Genomic DNA, 21,199 nt, shown 5'->3' with positions numbered 1-21,199 from the left:
CCTGCCATTATTTTCTAATCCCTTGGGAGGTTAAAAACAAGTATGGACATACATATAGCAGGAAAGGGGGTAAAGTTAGTTTTTGAAGGATTTCAACAATCAGAGGTGAGTGACGCTGCCTGTCAGAGGCCCTCATAGGAGAACAGGGGGAAAACAGTTAAATGCCTTCCTTCCCCTTCATCTATTCCTCATGTCAGACATGGCAGCAAGCCTCAACACCAAGAAGTCGTGTTCTTCTTCACATCTTCCTTCCTATGGCCCTCACCCTCACAGAAGCTTCTAGCCTTGTATCTTCAGAAGTTCCCAGGAGTTGGGTTGGGAGGGAGGGCCGCTTAGAGTGATGGAGAAAAGGAGTGATCCTAGAGAACCATAAAAAGGGTACAGATTTATAGCCGAGGAAGCTAGTTCCCTCCACATCTTTTAAAGACACCCTCATTAAGAGCTTCCAGGTATGCAGAGAATGTCACAGCTTCAAGACAAAAAAGACAGCTACCACATCTGGATCCTGAATCAGCTACACTAGGGAGTCTGGGGGATAGGAAGGAAAGGTACTTGGATCCCAGATAAAGAACTGGAAGGCTGGATGCCTGTTAATGCCTTTAAAGGGGCTTACTATTTTAAGACTGAATTAGTTAAAAAAAAAAAAAAAAAAAGACATAGGCATCCTGAACTACTCATACTCAAAAAGTATGTGTGGAATGACTACAAGACAGGAAGAGATCTGGTGATGAGGCTTGGAGGTGAGAGACTTCTGACCAACATAAGAACAGCTGCTGGAATGAGATGAAAAAGGTTAGTAAAAGATCCACACAAATTCAGAACACAGCATCAAGGATATGGGGAGAGTTGAGTTGAGTCGGGGGAATGATTAGGCTTCAGGAAGAGAATCCTGGGGGGAAGGCTAAATACTTTTCTGGAAGGTTACAGAGGATAAGGAGACAAAATGAAGAAAACTTAAAGGACCCAGTGGTCCACTCCATTATCAGCATCTGCTTTATTCCTTTACTTATTTTTTATTTTTTACCATCCTTGGGTAGAAAACCCTTACGGAACCTATAATCTGTCTCAAGTTACAAAACAGAACTAATTCTCTCTGGTTCTGTTTACAGATAGAGACAGTAGAGAGAGAAAAAGCTAGCCTCAAGATCAGGGCCTGGAGAAAAGAAGGGAGGCAGATAGAAGAGGCTGGAGGGAAGGAAAAGTCTAACCAGCACTCCCTTTTGTTCATTTCTCCCACATCTCAGAATGGAGCAAAATTCACGACAAGCGGGCAATCTCTGGATCTGCTCTCAAAGGCAGTCTTCCTAAAATAGCTAAACTTAGGTCTCTGCCTTCCTCAGCAACCAGAGACGGTGGGAAGAGATTTTTGTTAGGAAGGGGATCAAACCATTACCTTTGTATTATCACAAAACCAGGTAGAAGGTTTTAGCAGAAATGGGAACAAGGAATTACATTACAGCAACACGGGATCGATTATGGTACCAAAGTCTTCAGATAAAGGTGCCAGGCTCTTAAGTTTTATTATCAAACAAAACCCAACCTTATATAGATGTCCAGAAATAAAGATTAAAGAGGAGGAACCTTACACCAAAACATCCAAAAAGACTAAGTAGCAGGTCTCAGATCTATGTGAAACTTTAAATGCAAACAAGCATCCTGGTTAGGGAGAGCCAAACCTTTCTAAGTAGGAGGCCCAACAAGGAAAATAGATTTTAGTAAGATTTAAGAAACTTAAAACCACCAAAACTGTAATAGTGTGTAGTTCTGCAACAGAAGACAAACCAGCACAGGTCTTGATTAGAAAGTAGAAGCCTCCAGTCCACTGCTGTGTTCCCTACAGTGCTTAACACCTCCACATCCTATTACGCTTTGAATCCTTACACTTTCTCCTAGCTGAGGGGCACCCAGACCATCTCCTTTCCTGAAGTGCATAACCAACAGGGTCCCACATACTGGCTTTGGCTGAAACCAGACAGTATCACACCAGGTCACTCTTGAAAACAGGGCCCTTCTGGACTCCAGAATAGGGACTCTAGACTCCTTTCCATAACAGATTACCTACTAATCATTAGCCCTGTATTCACATCCTTTGCACCTCCTAAAACCCAGTATTCTCCCTATTTTATCCCAATGGGTCATGTGAACCTGCTGAAGCAGATTCAGGGTAAAACTTTCATGGAAGATAAAGAGCTAAAAGGACGCTTGTGAGAGAAGGGAATAAACAGGCTTAAAGGGATGGACTCAATCCTTCTCCGTGTCCTCTTTCCTAAAGGGTAAAAGCATAGGGCTAACTCCCTATAATGTCTGTCCCTGAAACTCCCTGTATATGGTCTAATCGGGCTCTAAGAACTCAAAGGAGCACCTAATAAAACACATCGTTCTCTTTTCTATTTTTTTATTAACAAGCAAAATAATAATTAAAAAACCAACACAACAACAATCTTAAAGTTGGAACAGCAATAAGTCAAATTACTGCTGGAGTTCACAGATGTACCTGGGGTACATGCTCCCTCATTGCGAGGCAGGACCTAGGCACATTCATGACTGTGCATTTAGGTATATATGTGACCAAGAAGAGTCAGAGATGGAAACCGTGGAACAACAGAAAAGCATCAAGAGTTTCTCATCAGGCAATCCCAAAGCGCTCTGCTCTTTTCCTCTTCTTTGCCTATAAGAAAGAATCAAGAAGAAAAAAATTAGACTGTAAGACAATAGTGGCCTGGGTTACTGGCTGCTTTAATCCAAGCTCACATGGATTGTCACAAGGTCCAAGGAGGAGGAAAGGTTCAGGCTTAAGCTTGGCAGTCAAAGATATCATTCCTGAATCTTTCTAGTTATCCAGTTAGAGTTGGGGAGGTCTGGTGGAAAAGGAGGGTGAAGGGAAAAGATTGTGGGGAATTTGGGACCAGAGGGAAGAAGAGGCGGGAAACAGTGGTAGAAAAGGGAAAGATTCCTAAAGGAAAGAGGACCACTCGGCCAGTTAGCCTAGAAACAAAGAACGCTTAATAGGCTGGGGAAAGTCCTCTAGTCAGTGGGGAAATGGGCGAGTTCAGCAGACAAGGGTTGACCAATGCTCTTTTGAGGAGGTGAGGAGAACAAATGCCCTTCTGGGCAGTCAGGCCAACATAGCAATTCCTTAGGCCTCCGAATCCACAGAGAGGCATATAAATCTTCAATGCCAACATAATAAATGGGGAGAGGAGGGAGTCCCCAACATGGATTCCTTAAGGGAGGAAGCACTGAGGAGGGCACAAAATGGGGAGAAGGAAAGAAAGCCCTTTTAATTCTAAGAGTGGCTCACAAAACAGCGCTGAATCCTTCACTCTCACTCCAACCTCTGCCTCCAGCAAAGAGAGGGCTTCTTTTTCATTCCATTCACAAAGGAGGTTTAATTTAGATTAAAAACAAAAGCCGAATACATACAAGCCCAGCCCACTTCACCTGGATTACTGACACAATTCTTTGGAATTAAATAAAAGTCATCAAGTTCATATAAACTCCATGAGCCTCAGAAGTTACTTCCTCCTTACATATACTGCCTCTCCCAACAAAATCCTCATCTGCCTTATTTTGGAGAGGCCAAATGTACCAGCTTAGCGAGCATGCCTGCTTTAACTGTTTCCTTGGCAAAGAGGGAGTAATTCTAACTAGAATTAAAACAAGCCTAGGTTTACTTCTAGTTCCTCCTGGCAAGTCAGTAAGCAAGCAGATACTTACTTTCAATAGGTAATGCTTTATTCTGAATTAGTAGCACAAAGAACACTATAACTCCTCTATTTTCTTCCTAGTGGAGAATGTAAACTGATCAGATTCTAAAATTTTCCGAATTTACTTACATGACTGATAATTATTCATAAAGAAACACGTAAGATTTTGAGTGTGAGGGGTAACAGATTTTCAGAGGCTATCTCCAGAGGTAATGGAAAGAAGTAATTTGGATTAAATGGGAGAAAGAACATTCCAAATTCCTCACCACCCAAGAAATTTCTGTAATTCTAAACTAATAATTATCGCTTCTCGGCCTTTTGGCTAAGATCAAGTGTAAACTAATTATTTCAACTGTTCTTTATGTACACTTTGGGTGACACTTGGTCTCCATTACACTCTCAAATCAGCAAATCAATATTGTCTGTCAATGTTCTGAGCAGTCTTCCAATGCTCAAGAGTCTCAGTGAATGTGAGGGAAGCTGGGATATATAGGTTGCAAAAGTAACTGCAGTTTTTGCAATTAGTTTTAACCATTTAAACAGCAATTACTTTTGCACCAACCTAACAGATGAACACAAGTCTTAAAAAAAAAGCCACTCTCTCATTTTGAGAAACTATTTGTGAATAAAGTGATATGAATGAGACGCCTCAGTCAAGTCCATTGTCCTACTTCAGAGGGGAGTTAGGCACAACTATACTTGTGTCTGGGTCAGACATGGCCTTCATTAAATGATCAAAGAAATAAGCCTGGCAGATTATCAGACATTGAAACTTATTGAATATTTACAGAATGACAGGTGTTGTGTCAAGCATTCCACATAGAATTATCTCTTTTTACATAGAATCATTTCATGCTAAAAATACCACTTAAAAGTAGAAATTATCTCTACTTCCCAGATGATGAAACTGAGGCTCAGAAAAATATCGCAACTTATAAATAATACTGTAACACTAAGTAGCAGAGCCAATTTTCAAATCTGACCTTATCTGATTCCAAATCTTGTGCTCTTTCTTACTATGCTAACCGGCTCTAACACTGAATTAAGTATATCGATGGAATTCAGTGTGGCCACTCAATCCAGAAAACAGATAATCAAGCAAAGGACAAAAGATCTTGTCATGTGGGCACTTAAGAAGTAGGCTGGGGGTGGCCGGTTGGGTCAGTGGTTAGAGCGCAGTGCTCATAACACCAAGGTCACCGGTTTGATCCCTACATGGGCCAGTGAGCTGCGCCCAGTGAGCAACTAGATTGAAAACGACGACGTGACTTGGAGTTGATGGGTCCTGGAAAAACACACTGTTCCCCAATATTCCCCAATAAAAAAATAAATAAATAAATAAAAGTAGGCTGGGGAAATATTAGTGTTTCCCCACTCAGTTTGTTCCCTCTCATTTCCCTTCAAGGGCTCTATGAAGCATTCTAGGTAAATTTTACCTCTGTATCCTCTGTGGTTCCTGTTCCAGCTGAACTTGTGACAATTCCAAATCGCTCCTTCCTCTTTTTCAGCTTCTCGTCGTCTTCAGACTGTTCAGGTACAAAGAAAAGGGTTGAAACAAGCTAGCCTCCATTCACAAGATATTAATAAATGGGAATGAAATTATAATTTATTAGTCACAATATGTCAGCCAACCTTGTGACAAGAACTACATCTCACAAACAGAAAAAACAGATAGGAAACTGAGTAAGCTAGCATATTGTCCTGTCCCTAGAACGATTTTTAAAATGTTAAGTAGGGCCTCAATACTCATAAGACAAGTAAAAAAAATGCAAGAAATATCCATAAAGAAAATTTCTGTGCTGAAGAAATTTTTGTAGTTCAGAGACATGGAAAATGGAGGCTTCATGAATAACAACTGCAGAGAGCAGGTTGGTAGAAGGCACCCAAACTATTTGTTAAACACTGTCTACAAGTTCCACTGACTTACCAAGGAAAGGAAGTAGAAGGGGGTCAGAGTGGTAAGAGCTTACAAAGAACACCAAGCATTATGAACACCCAGCAAAGTCACAGAAAGCTCTGAACAGTTAGAAATGATTTTAAAATAAAGCGAGTGAAGGTAACAGCTGCAGTCATCTCTCTAAGAGAGAAATGCTCTGGACCTTTTTCAAGCATCCAAGAGACTCATGATGCCTACTCGGTAACTGGAGAGAATGTTTCACTTTACTATGAACTAAAGGTGGCCATTCTCCTTCTGTTTTAAAGACTGAGCTAACTCTTCACATCTACTACTGTTCACTGTAAGAGTCTCATATATATTCCCATCAGGATCTAAACCCTACCACTTCACCCCACTTTAACAGATACTTTCTCCTTTTCCACCTTCCCCTCACACCCAGTCCAGTAATCAAAAGCCCAGCCCTAGGATTAGAAACATCTAAACTCAGGTGGACTCCCTGAGCGTTTCCCACCCCAGGATAATTTTCTAGAACTTGGCACATCTAGACTGTCCTCTCATACACCTCAAGGGATGCTCTACTCCATACATACATACACACAGACACACACACCCTCACCATGGGCAAGGACAGTTTCTTTGGTAACCAACATAAGGTCAGGTCAAAAGAATTCAAGCAAACTTTTGAGCAAGCTTTTGTGTGGTGCTCTGGAGCTGAATTAAAGAAAAACAAAAAAACCCCAAGGAGTTCATATTCCTGCCACAGAGTCAAAAGGAAAGGCAATCAAGAGACTTACAGAAACACAGGAATTGTTTAATACCTCTACTGTCAACCCCAAACAAGGAGTTGGTTGTCTTTGTTCCTATGATCACAGGAGCCACCTCTTCAGTCAAAAGCAGGGCAGCTACACAGCTTTCTGTGTTCAATTTGTTTCACCAGCCTAGCTCCCTGAACACTAGGCAGGAGTACTTTCTTGGTGTTACTTTGAGTCTTTCAGCTGAGAAACTTGTTCATTTTTTCTCCCTTTTGCTGCACCTGCCTTCTAGTGAGTAAAAAAGGAGCTAAGAAAGGTTGGTGGCTATGAAGGATTGAAGAATCCTACACAAGGCCGGCCCGGCGGCCCGGTGGCCCAGGTGGTTGGAGCACCATACTACTAATGCTGAAGTCACCGGTTCAATTCCCACATGGGCCAGTGAGCTGCCAGTGAGCAGCGCCCTCTACAGCTAAGATTGTGAACAATGGCTCTCCCTGGAGCTGGGCTGCAATGAGCAGCCGGAGGTTGGCAACCTCCCGCGGACTGCCTAGCCTGGGATTGCCTCAGCTGGCGGGGAGAGCAAGGCTCTTAATACCAGCATGGGCCAGGGAGCTGTGTCCTACACAACTAGACTGAGAAACAATGGCTTGAGCTGGAGTGTGGGGGGTAGACAGGTGGAAGAAGGGGGGGAAAAAAGGAAAAAAAAATCCTACACAAGTTATCACTTAATTAATTATAGCATATAACTAGAATACTGCCCAGAATACTGCCCATTATAACCATCAGCAAATCCACAGTGGGTGTATAATTAATGTAATCTAAACTCTAAAACATTGAGCCAGTTTCCAAGAAGAAGCATCCCGTCTTTAAAGATCATAAATTAAAATAATGATATTATAGTCATTCACATCTGAGTGCTTACTATGTGCCAGGTACTGTATGTTCTTTGCATACACTATCTCATTTACTTCTTATAACAATCTTAAAAATAGTAGGTCCTATGACATACATAATAAGTATTATGACATTCATTTTACAGATAAAAAAACTGAGGCTTAGAGAGAGACTAAGTAACTTGCCCAAAGTCTCACGGACAGTCTCACATACCAAGTGGCAGAGCCAGGGATGGAACCCAGGACACTTTACTTAAGAATCCACTTTCCTTTAAAAAAAAAAAAAAAAAAAAAGGGGGGGCCAGCCCAGTGGCTCAGGCGGTTAGAGCTCCATGCTCCTAACTACGAAGGCTGCCAGTTCGATTCCATGGGCCAGTGGACTCTCAACCACAAGGTTGCCAGTTCAATTCCTCAAGTCCTACAAGGGATGGTGGGCAGCGCCCCCTGCAACTAAGATTGAACACAGCACCTTGAGCTGAGCTGCCGCTGAGCTCCCGGATGGCTCAGTCAGTGGAGCGCATCCTCTCAACCACAAGGTTGCCAGTTCCACTCCCGTAAGGGATGGTGGGCAGCGCCCCCTGCAACTAGCAATGGCAACTGGACCTGGAGCTGAGCTGCGCCCTCCACAACTAAGATTGAAAGGACAACAACTTGACTTGGAAAAAAGTCCTGGAAGTACACACTGTTCCCCAATAAAGTCCTGTTCCCCTTCCCTAATAAAATTTTTTTAAAAAAGATATCAAATTTGCAGCTTTAAACAAACAAACAAACAAAAAAACAACCGCTTTCCTAACTTTACCATCTCTTTAGGTACCTCACATAAGCACTTCTTTGGAACAATAGTAGCAGAAGGAAGACATACTTAATTCCCAACGGATAAGGGTCATTAGGACCCTTAGCTAAAAGTGGCTGTGAACTACTTCAACGACCTCCACATCACTCAAATAACTTAGGTTAATGCTAGGATCCGACCCCTTTCTGCCGTGTCACATGCCTCTACTTTACAACTACCTAGGGATCCAGGGAAAGGACTCCAAGTATCTTACACTAAAGATTTTCTCAACCAAATTTGTTTCTAATTCTGACTAACTGGCTATTCCATCTGTTGAACTATAATAAAAGAATTAGGAGGGTTTGCAATGAACACAGGCCTCACTATATTTTTCCTTACCTAAGTCGCTAGGAAAAGTTTTCTTGATTTTGTCAATCATCACTAGGATAAAAGTGAAAAAGGTATGTAAGTGAAAATTTCAAAATGAAAGCCTTTATAGAATATTCAGATAAAATAGCTCCATTTCACTAAGTCTTCAGGCCAAGCAGGAAACAGTTTTAGGAGGAATGAGGAGGTTCCCATACCCTTCTTCGGGAGAGTAAGAACTAGAACACATCTTGCTCAACTACCACTATGTACTTTTTTTCATTCAATTCAGTGCTAGGGGTACTTCGGCAAGTTCAAATCACAGACAAGGAGATGCTACTTCTGAAACCCAGCCATTCTCTAGCACAAACCCGGGGGCCACTCCCTTCACAAATCTTATCACAAAGCCTATGTCCATTTGGAATGTATAGGACAGTCTTTCCTCTGGTTCCTTATTTTGCTGTATCCCGAAATGGGAATTTTGACTTCTAAATTAAATTTTTTGTGTTTCCTTTTGAGCTCAAAGGTGAGGAAAAAACAAGGGAGGAAAAGGAATGGGATGAGGGGGAGGATATACTTCTCTAGCCACTAAGGATAATATCAGAGCTTTCCCCATGAGCTTCCTTTTGAGTCAGACCTTTGGTGCCTCTCCTGGAGATCTAGGCAGAGCATCTGCTCCAAATCTACCAGGGGCTGGGGGAAGGGGGGGAGGTGGGACAATACAGTCCTCACTACTCCCTACAAACAGACTGCCTACCCCTCACCCGCAGAGACCAGTGAGGGTTTTATTTATCTGGTACATGCCTGCTCTTCCCTCCCCACCCAGTGCCCCTCAGCTCCCCTCCTAAAGTCTCTTTCCTTCTGGCCCTGCAGGGAAAGTGCACAACAGGCCCAGTAAATCAACACAGTTCTAATGATCTCTCTCACTTGACCCCTCTAGCGTGACGGTGTCGCATGGAAACAAACGTACAATAAACTTCACTCCATCTTTAGCTCCTTGCTGACAGGTTTTGATTCATGGGATGGGGAGACCCATCTGAGGGAAATTACCTCAATCAAAATGCATCTCTCTCTGCATTCATCAGGCCAACGCTCCCCCAGGCCATGCTCAAGTGCACAAATGGGGTTGTGAATCTGCAGGCAGCACTGACCCCTTTAGCTTAGTGTCAGATCCATTTGCAAACCTTTCCTTTCCTTCTTCATCCCTCCCCCAGTTCCCTCCCACAAACAAATCTTTTTTCTTTCCCTGCATGCTCCTGTGTGGGAAGAATAGTGCTGGAATCTGAAGCACCCTTATTTCTTATCAAATGAAAATGAAACATACAACTTGCATCCAAAATCAGAGGAGAAACCTGTCCTCACTGACTAAACACTGGCATTGGATGTTCAGATTGATCCCCACACTTCACTCCTCCCACCCTGTCACTCAAGATGGAAACAGCAAGCCACCTGACCGGTGCCAATGATTTCAGCATACATACTAATCCTCATGTCGCCCCATAACTGCCTTTCGTTTTAAAAGCTCATTGATAAGAATGAAAAAGAGAATTGTACAAAAGAGGAGAGAGCCCTTATAGCAGCAGCACCGGACAGAAAGCATGATGTATATTTAATAAAGCCAAACACCCCCATGAATCACTAGCACTGTATTTTCCATCATAGAATAAGATAGTTCCAAACTGGGCTCTTCAGACATCTTCAACTTTTCAAAATTCACTTTTCTCCTTGTTTCCCTTTCATATTAGCAAAATACTCAAGCAACATAAAGAAAATAATACCTGCTGAGGGAAAAGACAGAAATTCAAGGCAAGAATACAAATTACATGTGTGAAAGTGCTCAGTACATAGGAACTATCATATAGGTGTTCAATAAATATTAGCTATTGTTTTTATTGCAACATTCCTCCTGGTCCTTGAAATAAAGTCTGAGACCACCAACAAAATTTTGAAGCTGACAACACCACTCATTCTCCTTCTACATTAGATATAAAGTCATCAAAAGTTGGTAGGAATCAGACCCATTACCAAGGCAACAAGGAAATTCCCTTTAGCTGCAAGGCAAATGAGTATCTGGACAAATGACTAGATTTAGGGTATAAGTGTGGCAGAACAGTAACCCGACAAAACCAGTCTTCTCTCTCCATCAAGTACTATTTACCATCTTTTTTCTTCTAGAACCCTAAAATAATCTACACTGCCAGCCTGTACTGATTCCATTATCCCTAATAATGAATGATTACCAAAAAAAAAAGATACCTATAAAAGGTAATACCCGAGGGAATTGAGCAAGGATCCAATCTCTAACTCTGTGGGCTCAACCCCAAGTACTCTAAAGGCCCCCGAAGAATTGCTTTCACTGAATTACATGACATCAGTTTCTAGCAACATTTTCAATAACACTGAAACTGTAAAATTAATCCATTCATCCACCAGTCATTCAAATATCCACTCAGCGTCTATTTTTGATCACTGTGGGAATAGAGAGATGAACAAGACAAAGATCCTTAACCTTATGGGGTTTATGAATTCACAAATGAGCTACTGTAAAGATGTGTGCCATTGTTTACCACATTACTGCTTTATGAGTACCATGGGGAAGTTTTCTTTCCAGTCCCCAGATCCAAAATAATTATGCTTTTGCTGAGTAACTTGTTACTTTATATCTTCTGAACCCTGTGAGTAACTGTAAATAGTACAATTGTTGTTTTCCTCTTTCCATTGACTGCTATAAAGTTTGGAGCCAAATGTCTGGCCTCTTTCTGGCAAGTGGTTTTGAAAACGTTTGTTAGAAAGGAGAGGCCAGAAGTATTGAGGTGAAAGAGAGACCTGAGATACAGAGAGATGGAGACCCAGCACCGAGATCCTAAGGTAGAACCTTAGAAGAGAAGATGAAGTCCATTAGTTACAGGGGTGCTCCTGTCCCCTTAAGAACTTATTCCTCTCTAAATATAATGGAACCTGTGAAAAAATACCTCAATGCCCGAATGGAAAAAGACAGAAGGAGGTACCAAGTTATAACTAAAATTTTTAAACTAAAGGCTCTTGTCAATACATATATACTGTAGCCAGGAATTAAACCTCAAATGGAACATCAGCTGTAATAATTGGCAACCTGAATATCACAGATGCTTTCTAAAGTGACTGCCTCTTTTTATGGCAGAGTACCAAGGATAAGCTCTCTACCCAAAATGGAGTTCTACTTTTGTTAGCTTCCAAACCAAACTTGTGTCTTTAAGATTCAAATTCAAGAGAACATTTTTCAAAACTTAACTAATTTTATCCTGAATACAATAAATACTACTATTCCAAGCTTAGTGTTCTAGGGTTATTTGCTCTGCCACAAGGAGTTCACTTTGATTTAATTAGCACCCCACGGGCTGTTTCTTCAAAGCATTCACCTTCTTCAACCTTATTACGAACACCACTCTGGATCATTAAGAGAAACTAGAAGAAACAAAACAGTGACCCAAATGTGACCCAGGCTTATTTAGGGAATTTGAACTCAGTAATTCCCAAAACACAAAGCAACAGTATTTACTGAATTCAAATAAGAAATATACTCACTATTCTTAGAGGTGACCGAAAGAATTAACCAAGCCCAGCATTTTTCCTGGACAGTGCAACAAGCTCACTCACTCATCACTCCCCCTTACACCACAGGTAAGAAGTAAAAATTCCAATCTAAAGAATTCAGTCAGATATCCTTACAAGTAGGAAGAGGCATTTCAGGGAAGCTCAGGTACTGCTTGCTACGAGGTAGAGCTGGCCATTTTACTGTTAGCTATTTTAATGACCGAGCTACTGTTCACAACCAACACTGTTCAATGTAAGAGTCTCATGTAATATATTCCTATCAGGACCTAAACCCTGCCACTTTACTTATCCCACTGTAACAGTTATTTTCTCAGAAGTCTTTTCCCTGGAGTGATGGAAGAGAGGCTAAAAGTGAGCTAAGATGGTCACATTTTGCAAAAAAAAACCAAAAAAGCTGCCCCCTTTTGTAAACGAATTACTGTACTAAAATGTTAATAGTTCTCAGGTCAATCTGATTTTCCAAGGGAATATAAGGTAAGAGGCAAGCAAAAAGGAAAAGAGGGAGCCTTATGCTCCCTTTCCTGACTCTTACTGCCACGTGACTGATGGCAAGATGAAAAGCAGAGCCTGGGGGCTTTCAGGCGATGGTAGATTAATAATGACATGGCCTTGACTTCCCAGAGGTAAAGGTTATGAAACACTCCAGGGTAAGTGGGCTTCCAATTTCACACTCTCAGGGTGAATGACAGCAACTGATGGTTTTTCTCTCAGAAACACTTCAATACTTAAACACACAGCTGTCACCTCCCTGCCCCAGTTTCTGAAATTCATCTGTACATGTTTACTCCTGAGCCTTATGACAGCCAGACCACAGAACACGGGGTGGTCCTAGAAACCAACACACAGAGCCTAAAGAAGGACTGAAGGTGAAGGATTGGACTAGCAAAGGGTATGGCATCTTAGCACTTACAGTATAGAGACACTCCAACATTCCCACACACATACATGTAATACACTTCCCAAAACCATATTACCTATTCTCAACAACCTTTCAGCTGTGAGATCAGAACCAACTTTCTAGGGCCAAAAGGGTGCCAAGAATTTTAAAGCTACACCAGGACTAAAGACTACCAGAAACTGTACCTCCTCCTATCTTCACAGGATTTAAAGCCCCCAAACCCAGTCAGCTCAGAATCAAACACGCTTCTGAGTCACTAGCTCCCATCATGTTTTCTTTTCTCTTGTCCAAATCAAGCTCTTTCCCCAACCTCCACTCCTCTTCAACCCCACAGAGGAGGTCGTCTCAGTCTTGCTCTAACTGACTGCAGGACAAAGCAAGGCAGGTGAAGGAATGAAGGCTTCACACTTGAGACCCCCGGAAACCAAGTTTCTGTTAAAAGTCCCCACTTCCCTCACTTAAAAGCCAGAAAGCTGATGCTTTTAAGAATAAGCAATGCAGGGCCGGCCCGGTGGCTCAGGCGGTTAGAGCTCCATGCTCCTAACTCCGAAGGCTGCCGGTTCGATTCCCACATGGGCCAGTGGGCTCTCAACCACAAGGTTGCCGGTTCAACTCCTCGAGTCCTGCAAGGGATGGTGGGCTCTGCCCCCTGCAACTAAGATTGAACACGGCACCTTGAGCTGAGCTGCTGCTGAGCTCCCGGATGGCTCAGTTGGTTGGAGCGCGTCCTCTCAACCACAAGGTTGCCAGTTCAATTCCTCAAGTCCCGCAAGGGATGATGGGCTGCGCCCCCTGCAACTAGAAAATGGCAACTGGACCTGGAGCTGAGCTACGCCCTCCACAACTAAGACTGAAAGGACAACAACTTGAAGCTGAACGGCGCCCTCCACAACTAAGATTGAAAGGACAACAACTTGACTTGGAAAAAAGGCCTGGAAGTATACACTGTTCCCCAATAAAGTCCTGTTCCCCTTCCCCAATAAAATCTTTAAAAAAAAAAAAAAAAAAGAATAAGCAATGCAGAGCTTGGAAGAAATGTCAAGAAGTCAGTAGATGAAAGCTAAAAACTTTTGAGGAAAGGTAAATACTGTCTTAGCTAAAATATACGGAGAATGAAGGACAGGTTACTGGAGCATTCACAAATTTAGAATGAGCACTAGGAAAAGATTCTTTTCACCTATATTATTTTATTTATTTTTAAATTTATCTTATTTTTTATTTTTTAAAGGAGGGTGCAGCTTACAGTGGACCATGCGGGGATCAAACTGGCAACCTTGATGCTACCAGCACCGCGCTCTAACCAACTGAGCAAACCAGTGCCACTCACCTATAATATTTTAAAATGCAGATCAACCTAATAAATCTGAATCTCAAAAGGAAGAGCTTAGGGGACTATTATTTTTTAAAGGGTCCCCTGGTGACCCTGATGTGCAGGTGTGAACGACTACAAATAGCTTTGAGAAAGTACAGACCAAAATGTAAACAAATCCTTTTCACCAAGTCCAAAGAAGGCTGCTGCTCCATTCCAATTTCCCCCACAAAGCACCAGGGGTCTTCCCCAAAAGTTTATAATTCCTGCAAACAGGATTCTCTCAGCTGCAGGGATGTAAAGGGGAAAAGCAAGTTAGGAAGGAGTCACAGCTGCTCTAAGGAGCACAGCGGTCTTGCTGCTTTCCTAGAATTTAAACAGAGGAACAGAAAGACTCTTTTTAACCAGAGTTCAATAAAGGAAGAACATGCCAAAACAGGATCAGGGAACACCTCAGGTATGTGGGAAAAAGAGGGAGGCAACTATGGTCAAGCACACAAAGGTATTTTTACAGAACTGATAAAGAGGAAGAGAGAGGATATCAATAAAGAACAGACAGAACAGATATGTTTTGTTTTAAGGCTCGTGTTTTGCTTGTTCATTTAGAGCACTAAAGAGGGCCATCATACAAAGCCTCTCATGTTATAGCTCTGTTCATTTCCAGTTTCTTTTCCTCCTCAGCCATCTCACACCTAAGCATGAATAAGACAGTGAAAATTCTATAACTGCCTTCTCTATTCCATAGCTCAATAAACGCACCCAATGAATACTTGCTAAAATCCAGATACCAAACATTTCAAACACAATCTCCTTCTCAATAACACATCTTCACTGCTAGGGATTTTAAAAATTCAGTATTTGATATGTACTCCAAATGTGGAACACCCTGAAAATACATTTCTATTTCTGTCCTAAAAATCTGCTCTGGAGATGAGAGGGTAAGACTTGGTTAAAATATTTTTCAAAAAGTGAGAAATAAGGGGCCGGCCCAGTGGCTCAGGTGGTTGGAGTGCTGTGCTCTTACCGCCGAGGTCGCCGGTTCGATTCCCACATGGGCCAGTGAGCTGCGCCCTCTACACCTAAGGTTGTGAACAACGGCTCTCCCTAGAGCTGGGCTGCGGTGAACAGCTGGAGGTTGGCGTGAGCTGCTCCGCTGCCGTGGGCTACTGTGTACTGCCATGAGTTGCTGGAAGCCAGAAAGAGCTGCTGTGAGCAGCCAACAGACGACTGGAGACCGACTACCTCAGCCGGAGGGGTGGGAGGGGCAGCGCAAAGCTCATAATACCAGCGTGGGCCAGGTAGCTGTGTCCTACACAACTAGACTGAGAAACAACGGCTTGAACCAAAGGTGGGGGGAGGTGGAAGAATGGGGGGAAAAAAGTGAGAAAAGAGTAGCAAAGGAAAGAGAGGGGAGGAAAGGAGGTAACATTTTCTAGATCTTAGCAAGGGCCTCAGATTTTAATAAAGAGAGGGCCTTTGTTTGAAAACATCACCACCAAGAATAGACCTATAAATGATTCCCAACCTGATGCCCTGCCTCGTCCCCATCCCGACATTCCCACCTCCAGCTCCAAAACACTGCAGCATTTTACTGACCAGCTTCAACCATCAGGCATGAAGAGCAACTCTGCTATTTTGGTGAGTACATAAGAAAATGAACTATCATTAAACCTCACTGGAATTGAACCCATATGCATTTTTAAAGAATATTACCTCTCCTTACCAACGTCAAACAAAAGAACAGTGTTACTTGAGTTCTCAAGTATTAAAATATATCTTAAACATTTCTGTACTGCTACAGCTCTCTCATCATGAGGAGACTTTGAATACCAAAATTCCCAGTCCTTCCCCAAGTAATCATAATCCCCCCCACCAAAAGCCCACACTTTTTCTTCCCATACAGATTTTGAAGGATGGATAGACCTGAATTCAGATAGTTAGCTCACATTTCACCACACCCAAGGAGTATATCTGGGAGTGATCCAAGAGATACTGCTCTGCTTAGAAAAGCCAAGCCGGCTATTGGTCACCTCAAAACTGGACATATAACTAGACAAACAATCATATATAATGTGATTTACAGGTGGGTTTGGAAAATAATTCATCTTATGTACTAAAGACTGGCTCTTGAAAAAAAACAAAAAACTGACACTCAAAGAATGATCTCACCCCAAGAACTTGGCTGAAGGTATTTAAAAGTAAAACAGACTCAACAAAATCCAGCATTCCCCTCTTCTTCCAGGCTGTGTTTATTCTTGGAGCAAAGACTATACGGGGGACACAGAGAGACATAAAACTTGCTTTTTATCAAAGTCATCAGTTCTGACACGTTAGAAGAAGGAATGCAAAGGCATTAGTGGGGGTGGTATATCAAGAAGGGGAGACAGAAAAGAGTTTTTTTTCTGACTACAAACTTTCTTACCTCTAGTTCTTTGGGTTCAAGCTCAGTGAATGAAATCAAGAGAGAGAAAAATAAAATGAAAAGGTACAAGTTCCTAGTAGTCTCAACCATGTACCTTAGGGAAGCATAACCCTCTATCAGAAACTTCTCAAAGATTTATAGTAAACAGGGCAACACCAGCCATAAATGCTGACATAGCATCAAAAATTTCATCTTGCTTCCCCAAATTTGTAAAGCTTTTCCTCTTAAAGTATTCAATTTACATTCTTAACATTTCATATCCAATTATCCCTCATACCCAGCTAAGTAAAAAGTGTGTGTCTGAAGGTTAGGGCATAGTGGTAGATAGAGCAGAAGTTGTTGAGCAAAGAAAAACCTGACTCCTATTTCTCTAGTTAAAATTAGAATACATTTTCAAGAGCCCTGGGCAAGAGAGAGAAAAATTCCATTCTGCCTCTTTGCTCTTCCAAATTCCTATAGCCAAGTGGTTCAACAGCAATTGAATGGCACACATAATGACATCATTGATTGGAACCATAATAGAAGGGAGTGAGAAGAGAGGGTTGGGGGGGAAGTTGGAAGGGAGGGAGGTGAAGATGTATTTGTGTTACAGACAAAAGACAAGTTCTGTTCCTCAGCGGGGACAAATGAAGAACCAGATGAGGGGATAAACTGAGGTCAGAGAGTTTTACCCATTGTTTCCTCTTTAAACAGCTCCTTTACCACTCCCTCAAGGTTTGTTCCAATGAGCGGATGAAGAAACAGCAGTATGTTTATTTTTATCTCGGAGAAGAGGAGTCAGAAAAAAATGCCAAATATTTATTTTCAAATTATTATGAATTAGAAGGGGATTTAAAGGACTAGTTAAATTTTGGTTGGGCCTGAAAATGTTGCAAAAAATGCTGAAGACTATGTGGGATTGGGTCTTGGCTTTTTCCTGAAATTCACCCTCTCTGATAGCCACCCTCAATTGCTATCTCAACTTACCATATACAGAGGGTGCCAAAAAAATGTATGCACACTTTAAGAAAGGAAATAAATTGTATTAAAATTGCAATGCTCAATATATACTGATAACAAAAGATGAATACAAGTCACATTTGACTCCTGCAATTACAAGAGGTGCTCAAAGTGGTTACCATCAGCGTCCAGACACTTCTGATTACAGCGAACTACTGATTGAGCAACACTGACCAAAGTGTCCACTTGTACACATTTTACTCCCTGGTATATAACCAATTCTTATCTTCTTTTCTTGTTGGTTAATATAAGTTAAGAGAATACAAATTTTCAAATGGAGTGACCATTTTGGGAAAAATGACAATCTAGGATGCAAGGGAGGGAAGAATTCCCCCAAAAGCCTTTGATCGATGAAATACAATGACTAAGAGGATCGCACTGAAGTTTTTCCATCCACAATCCTACTAACTAGCATGTTTCTTGGTCTCATGGGGGTCCTATGAGAAATGGGAATAGAGAATTGCACTTGGCCTTGGTGCTGCTTAAGTATATTTGGATGCGAAAGAACCCAGACCTACTCAGCAGGCTACCTTCCCAACTTATCCTGAAATCTGAATCTTCTACCACTAACCCTTTAAAAAATATTCTACCAAACACCTCTTCACAGCTTATGGTTCCTTGGGTTCTTACAGTGCCGTGCTGGCAAAGCCCTCTGCATGGCCCCACGGTTCTTCCTTTGGAAAAGGTTCGCACACACATTCCTAAAATCTCTAACAAACCCCAATCATAGGCTCTCTGAGAAGGCTGGTAACCAACGTCTAAACCCATAGTGTGAACTTCCTTCTCCCTACATCCCAAGGACTAATTTCTATACCAAAACCCTGAAGGGAAGAAACGGACAAATATTTCTTCATTTACTTCAGATAGTGGACGTGAATTTAGATACAATCCAACAGGCCTTCCAGAAGAGAGAGAATGGAGAGCAGCCTGCCATCAGTTAGCACAATGAAAGCTGTCTGCTAGGAGACACTGCTGCCCTCCTGTGCTTAGAACTGACTGTCTCAGCTTCCTCTTTGATATCTCAACACTTTTTAGTGACAACAAGCTCCTCAAAACAAGGTAGTTCTAGTATCTCTCTCACTCTGAGGTGGTTCATCCCCAACCAATGGTGAGCAAAAATATATAATTATACGAAAGGCTCATGAAACTAATCACTGCGGCCACCCAAGAATTTTCTAGCTACCAGCCTCAAAAAGATGATGGTCAGTGAAGAAACAGTTTGTTTTCAACCTTTTTATATTCTGACACTGAATAACAAAGACCACAATTATCAGGGAAGAAAACTGGCCATAATCACAAACCTGGGAAAAGCAGCCTTCAGGGTTTATAGGCTTTAAGATAACTCATTAGGACAGTTCCTTACATGAAGAGCTACAAGTAGGGAAAACCCAGTAATATTCTAGTAGAGATGTATTAAGATCAATAGGGATACAAGATGCTTACATTTTCTACTACTAATAAAGAATCAAGAAGCAGTAATACACACCCCTCACATTCCCAGGGAGGAAAAAGAATATAAACCACACTCTATAGTTTTCTGCTTAGTGCTGGGCTTGTTTCTTTTTGTTTTTCATACTCACCTAGCTGGATTTCCTATAACTTCCTAAAGTATCAAGTTTCACTTTCCCAAATATGCCAATATTTGAAAACAAAATAAATCAATCAACTCAAATTAGCTACATCACTTAACACTATATATAACTCTAGGTCCAGATCTAAGTTTTTACCAAAACTGGTGTCCTGTGACCATTATATATTAACTAATCTGGCTTCCCATCTATTCCTTCTATCAATCTCATTCCTTTCAAAGATGAGTTTTTCTTCTTTTTTTAATTTTATTGGAGAATACTGGAGAATAGTGTTTTTCCAGGATCCATCAGCTCCAAGTCAAGTCGTTATTTTCAATCTAGTTGTGGAGGGCGCAGCTCACTGGCCCATGTGGGAATCAAACTGGCGACCTTGGTGTTATGAGCACTGCGCTCTAACCAACTGAGCAAACTGGCCGACATCAAAGATGAGTTTCTTATGTGCCAGGCGAAGCCCTGTCTTTCACCAACAGGACTAACACAAACATTACTCTTGGGAGGCATAGAGAACTAACTGACAGAGTAAAACACAACAACCAGTCAAGCACAAGACTGAAAATCTAGCTGGTGATCAATCAGAACCAATCAAGCAGAGGCTATTCATCTGAGTTTTGTTTTGTTTGAGGGGTGGGAGGTTTCTCAGCCCACAGTCACCATGAGGCTCATATGAGAAAAGGCATGCCATTCTATCCTCAAATAGTCCAAAGAGTTGGAGGGGATAATTTACAGCCTCTTGTGTAAAAAATGTCTATAAATGTCAGTGCCATTCTTTGCTCTGTCACTTCCCATTATCCTAAACCAACAGGATTCTATTCACTAGGACGTGAGCTAGAAACATGAACGGACAGGTCTTTCTTGGGGGGGGAGGGAAGAGGGAAGATGACTGAGGTGGGGCGAGAAGTCAGATTTCTGTGTACTATCTAATGTGTATAGTATACTGGTGGAGCTAAAACTTGAAATATATAAGCAGTAACACAAAAGTCAGCCTGGGAAGAACAGCCCAGATTTGGTATCCTCAAATCTGTAATATGCTCAAGCTATAAATCTAAAATATGAAGAGATGGTCAGATTGTTACAGTTAAACAAAAAATCAGTCATAAACACTAGTGATCCACGGCTCACTTCCTCTTCCACCCTTTCTCTCTTTATCATGTATACTGGTCTGCAGCAAAATCAACTGAAGAGAAATCAGCAAGCAATCAGGGCCTTAAGCTGGATCAAGCAAACACAAACCCTGTGCAGTGGAGATGACAGGAGGTAGGTTTCTCATTGCCCTTTTGAGAACACTAGGATGAAGAAGAGGCACTACCGACTAACCTCCATAACTGGATATCTGAATGAAATCTGTGCCTAGAGAACTGTAACTTAAAGACAGTTGACCAAATTACGTAAGAGGATGCCATACTAGAACCCAGGATCCCAAAATGAGGTGGACAGAAGTGTGCTGACCTGGCTGGTCCATAAATACAAACTTAATCATGTCACTAACCTTGGCCATCCAACAAATTACTAGGTAACAAATCACCCCCAGTGATAAAGAACAGTTAAACATAAAACTGAACCAGGCAACTCTCACAGAGAGTGTATCCAATTGCAATTTCAGGCTTTGGATCTAGAACACTAAGTTCTAGAAAATAAGTTACTTGAAAAAAAAAGAACACTGACTTTTATATCTTACTCCTTTTCCTCCAATTTCTCTTTTATAGATTCAGTCTAAAACTGCTTATATTCTGCGAGCACTAAAAAATTCTGGGCTACTAAAACAGCGGTCCAATTTATGTAGTCTGATAAAGGATTTCTATGCTTTCTACAAGTGGAAAAGCTGTGTGGGAGATATAAGCTAGACTTGAGTAGTTCAATACACACGAGGCCCTTCACAGTTCTGTTCCTCAGTTACACTAGCTATATCTCAAGTGATCACACCACATGTAGCTAATCACCACTATATAACAGATTATTCAATAGAACCATATTCTACAGAATATTTCCACCATCACAAGAAGT

The 21,199-nt window shown here is 41.6% G+C and overlaps 1 protein-coding gene and 1 pseudogene across 2 annotated transcripts in view; one reads left to right on the top strand and one right to left on the bottom strand.

Moving 5' to 3' along the window:
* The window catches only part of SARNP (SAP domain containing ribonucleoprotein), a 47,107-nt gene that overhangs the window by 3,240 nt on the left and 22,668 nt on the right, over positions 1 to 21,199 (bottom strand). The window contains exons 10-11 of one of the 2 annotated variants that reach the window (XM_019742372.2): positions 5,144 to 5,233; positions 2,379 to 2,668 (exon numbers count right to left, since the gene is read on the bottom strand). In XM_019742372.2, the coding sequence (XP_019597931.2) occupies positions 2,627 to 2,668; positions 5,144 to 5,233 (132 nt within the window). In that variant the 3' untranslated portion in view covers positions 2,379 to 2,626. Of the gene's footprint in view, positions 1 to 2,378; positions 2,669 to 5,143; positions 5,234 to 21,199 lie in introns of those variants that run through there. The other variant, XM_019742373.2, reaches the window with a different exon arrangement.
* LOC141570320 (U2 spliceosomal RNA) lies at positions 4,010 to 4,151 on the top strand (annotated as a pseudogene).

Source organism: Rhinolophus sinicus, linkage group LG02, assembly GCF_036562045.2.
Source record: "Rhinolophus sinicus isolate RSC01 linkage group LG02, ASM3656204v1, whole genome shotgun sequence".
Lineage (NCBI taxonomy): Eukaryota > Metazoa > Chordata > Mammalia > Chiroptera > Rhinolophidae > Rhinolophus > Rhinolophus sinicus.
The sequence above is the reverse complement of the archived record's forward strand: the minus strand, read 5'-3'. Positions and strand labels throughout refer to the sequence as shown.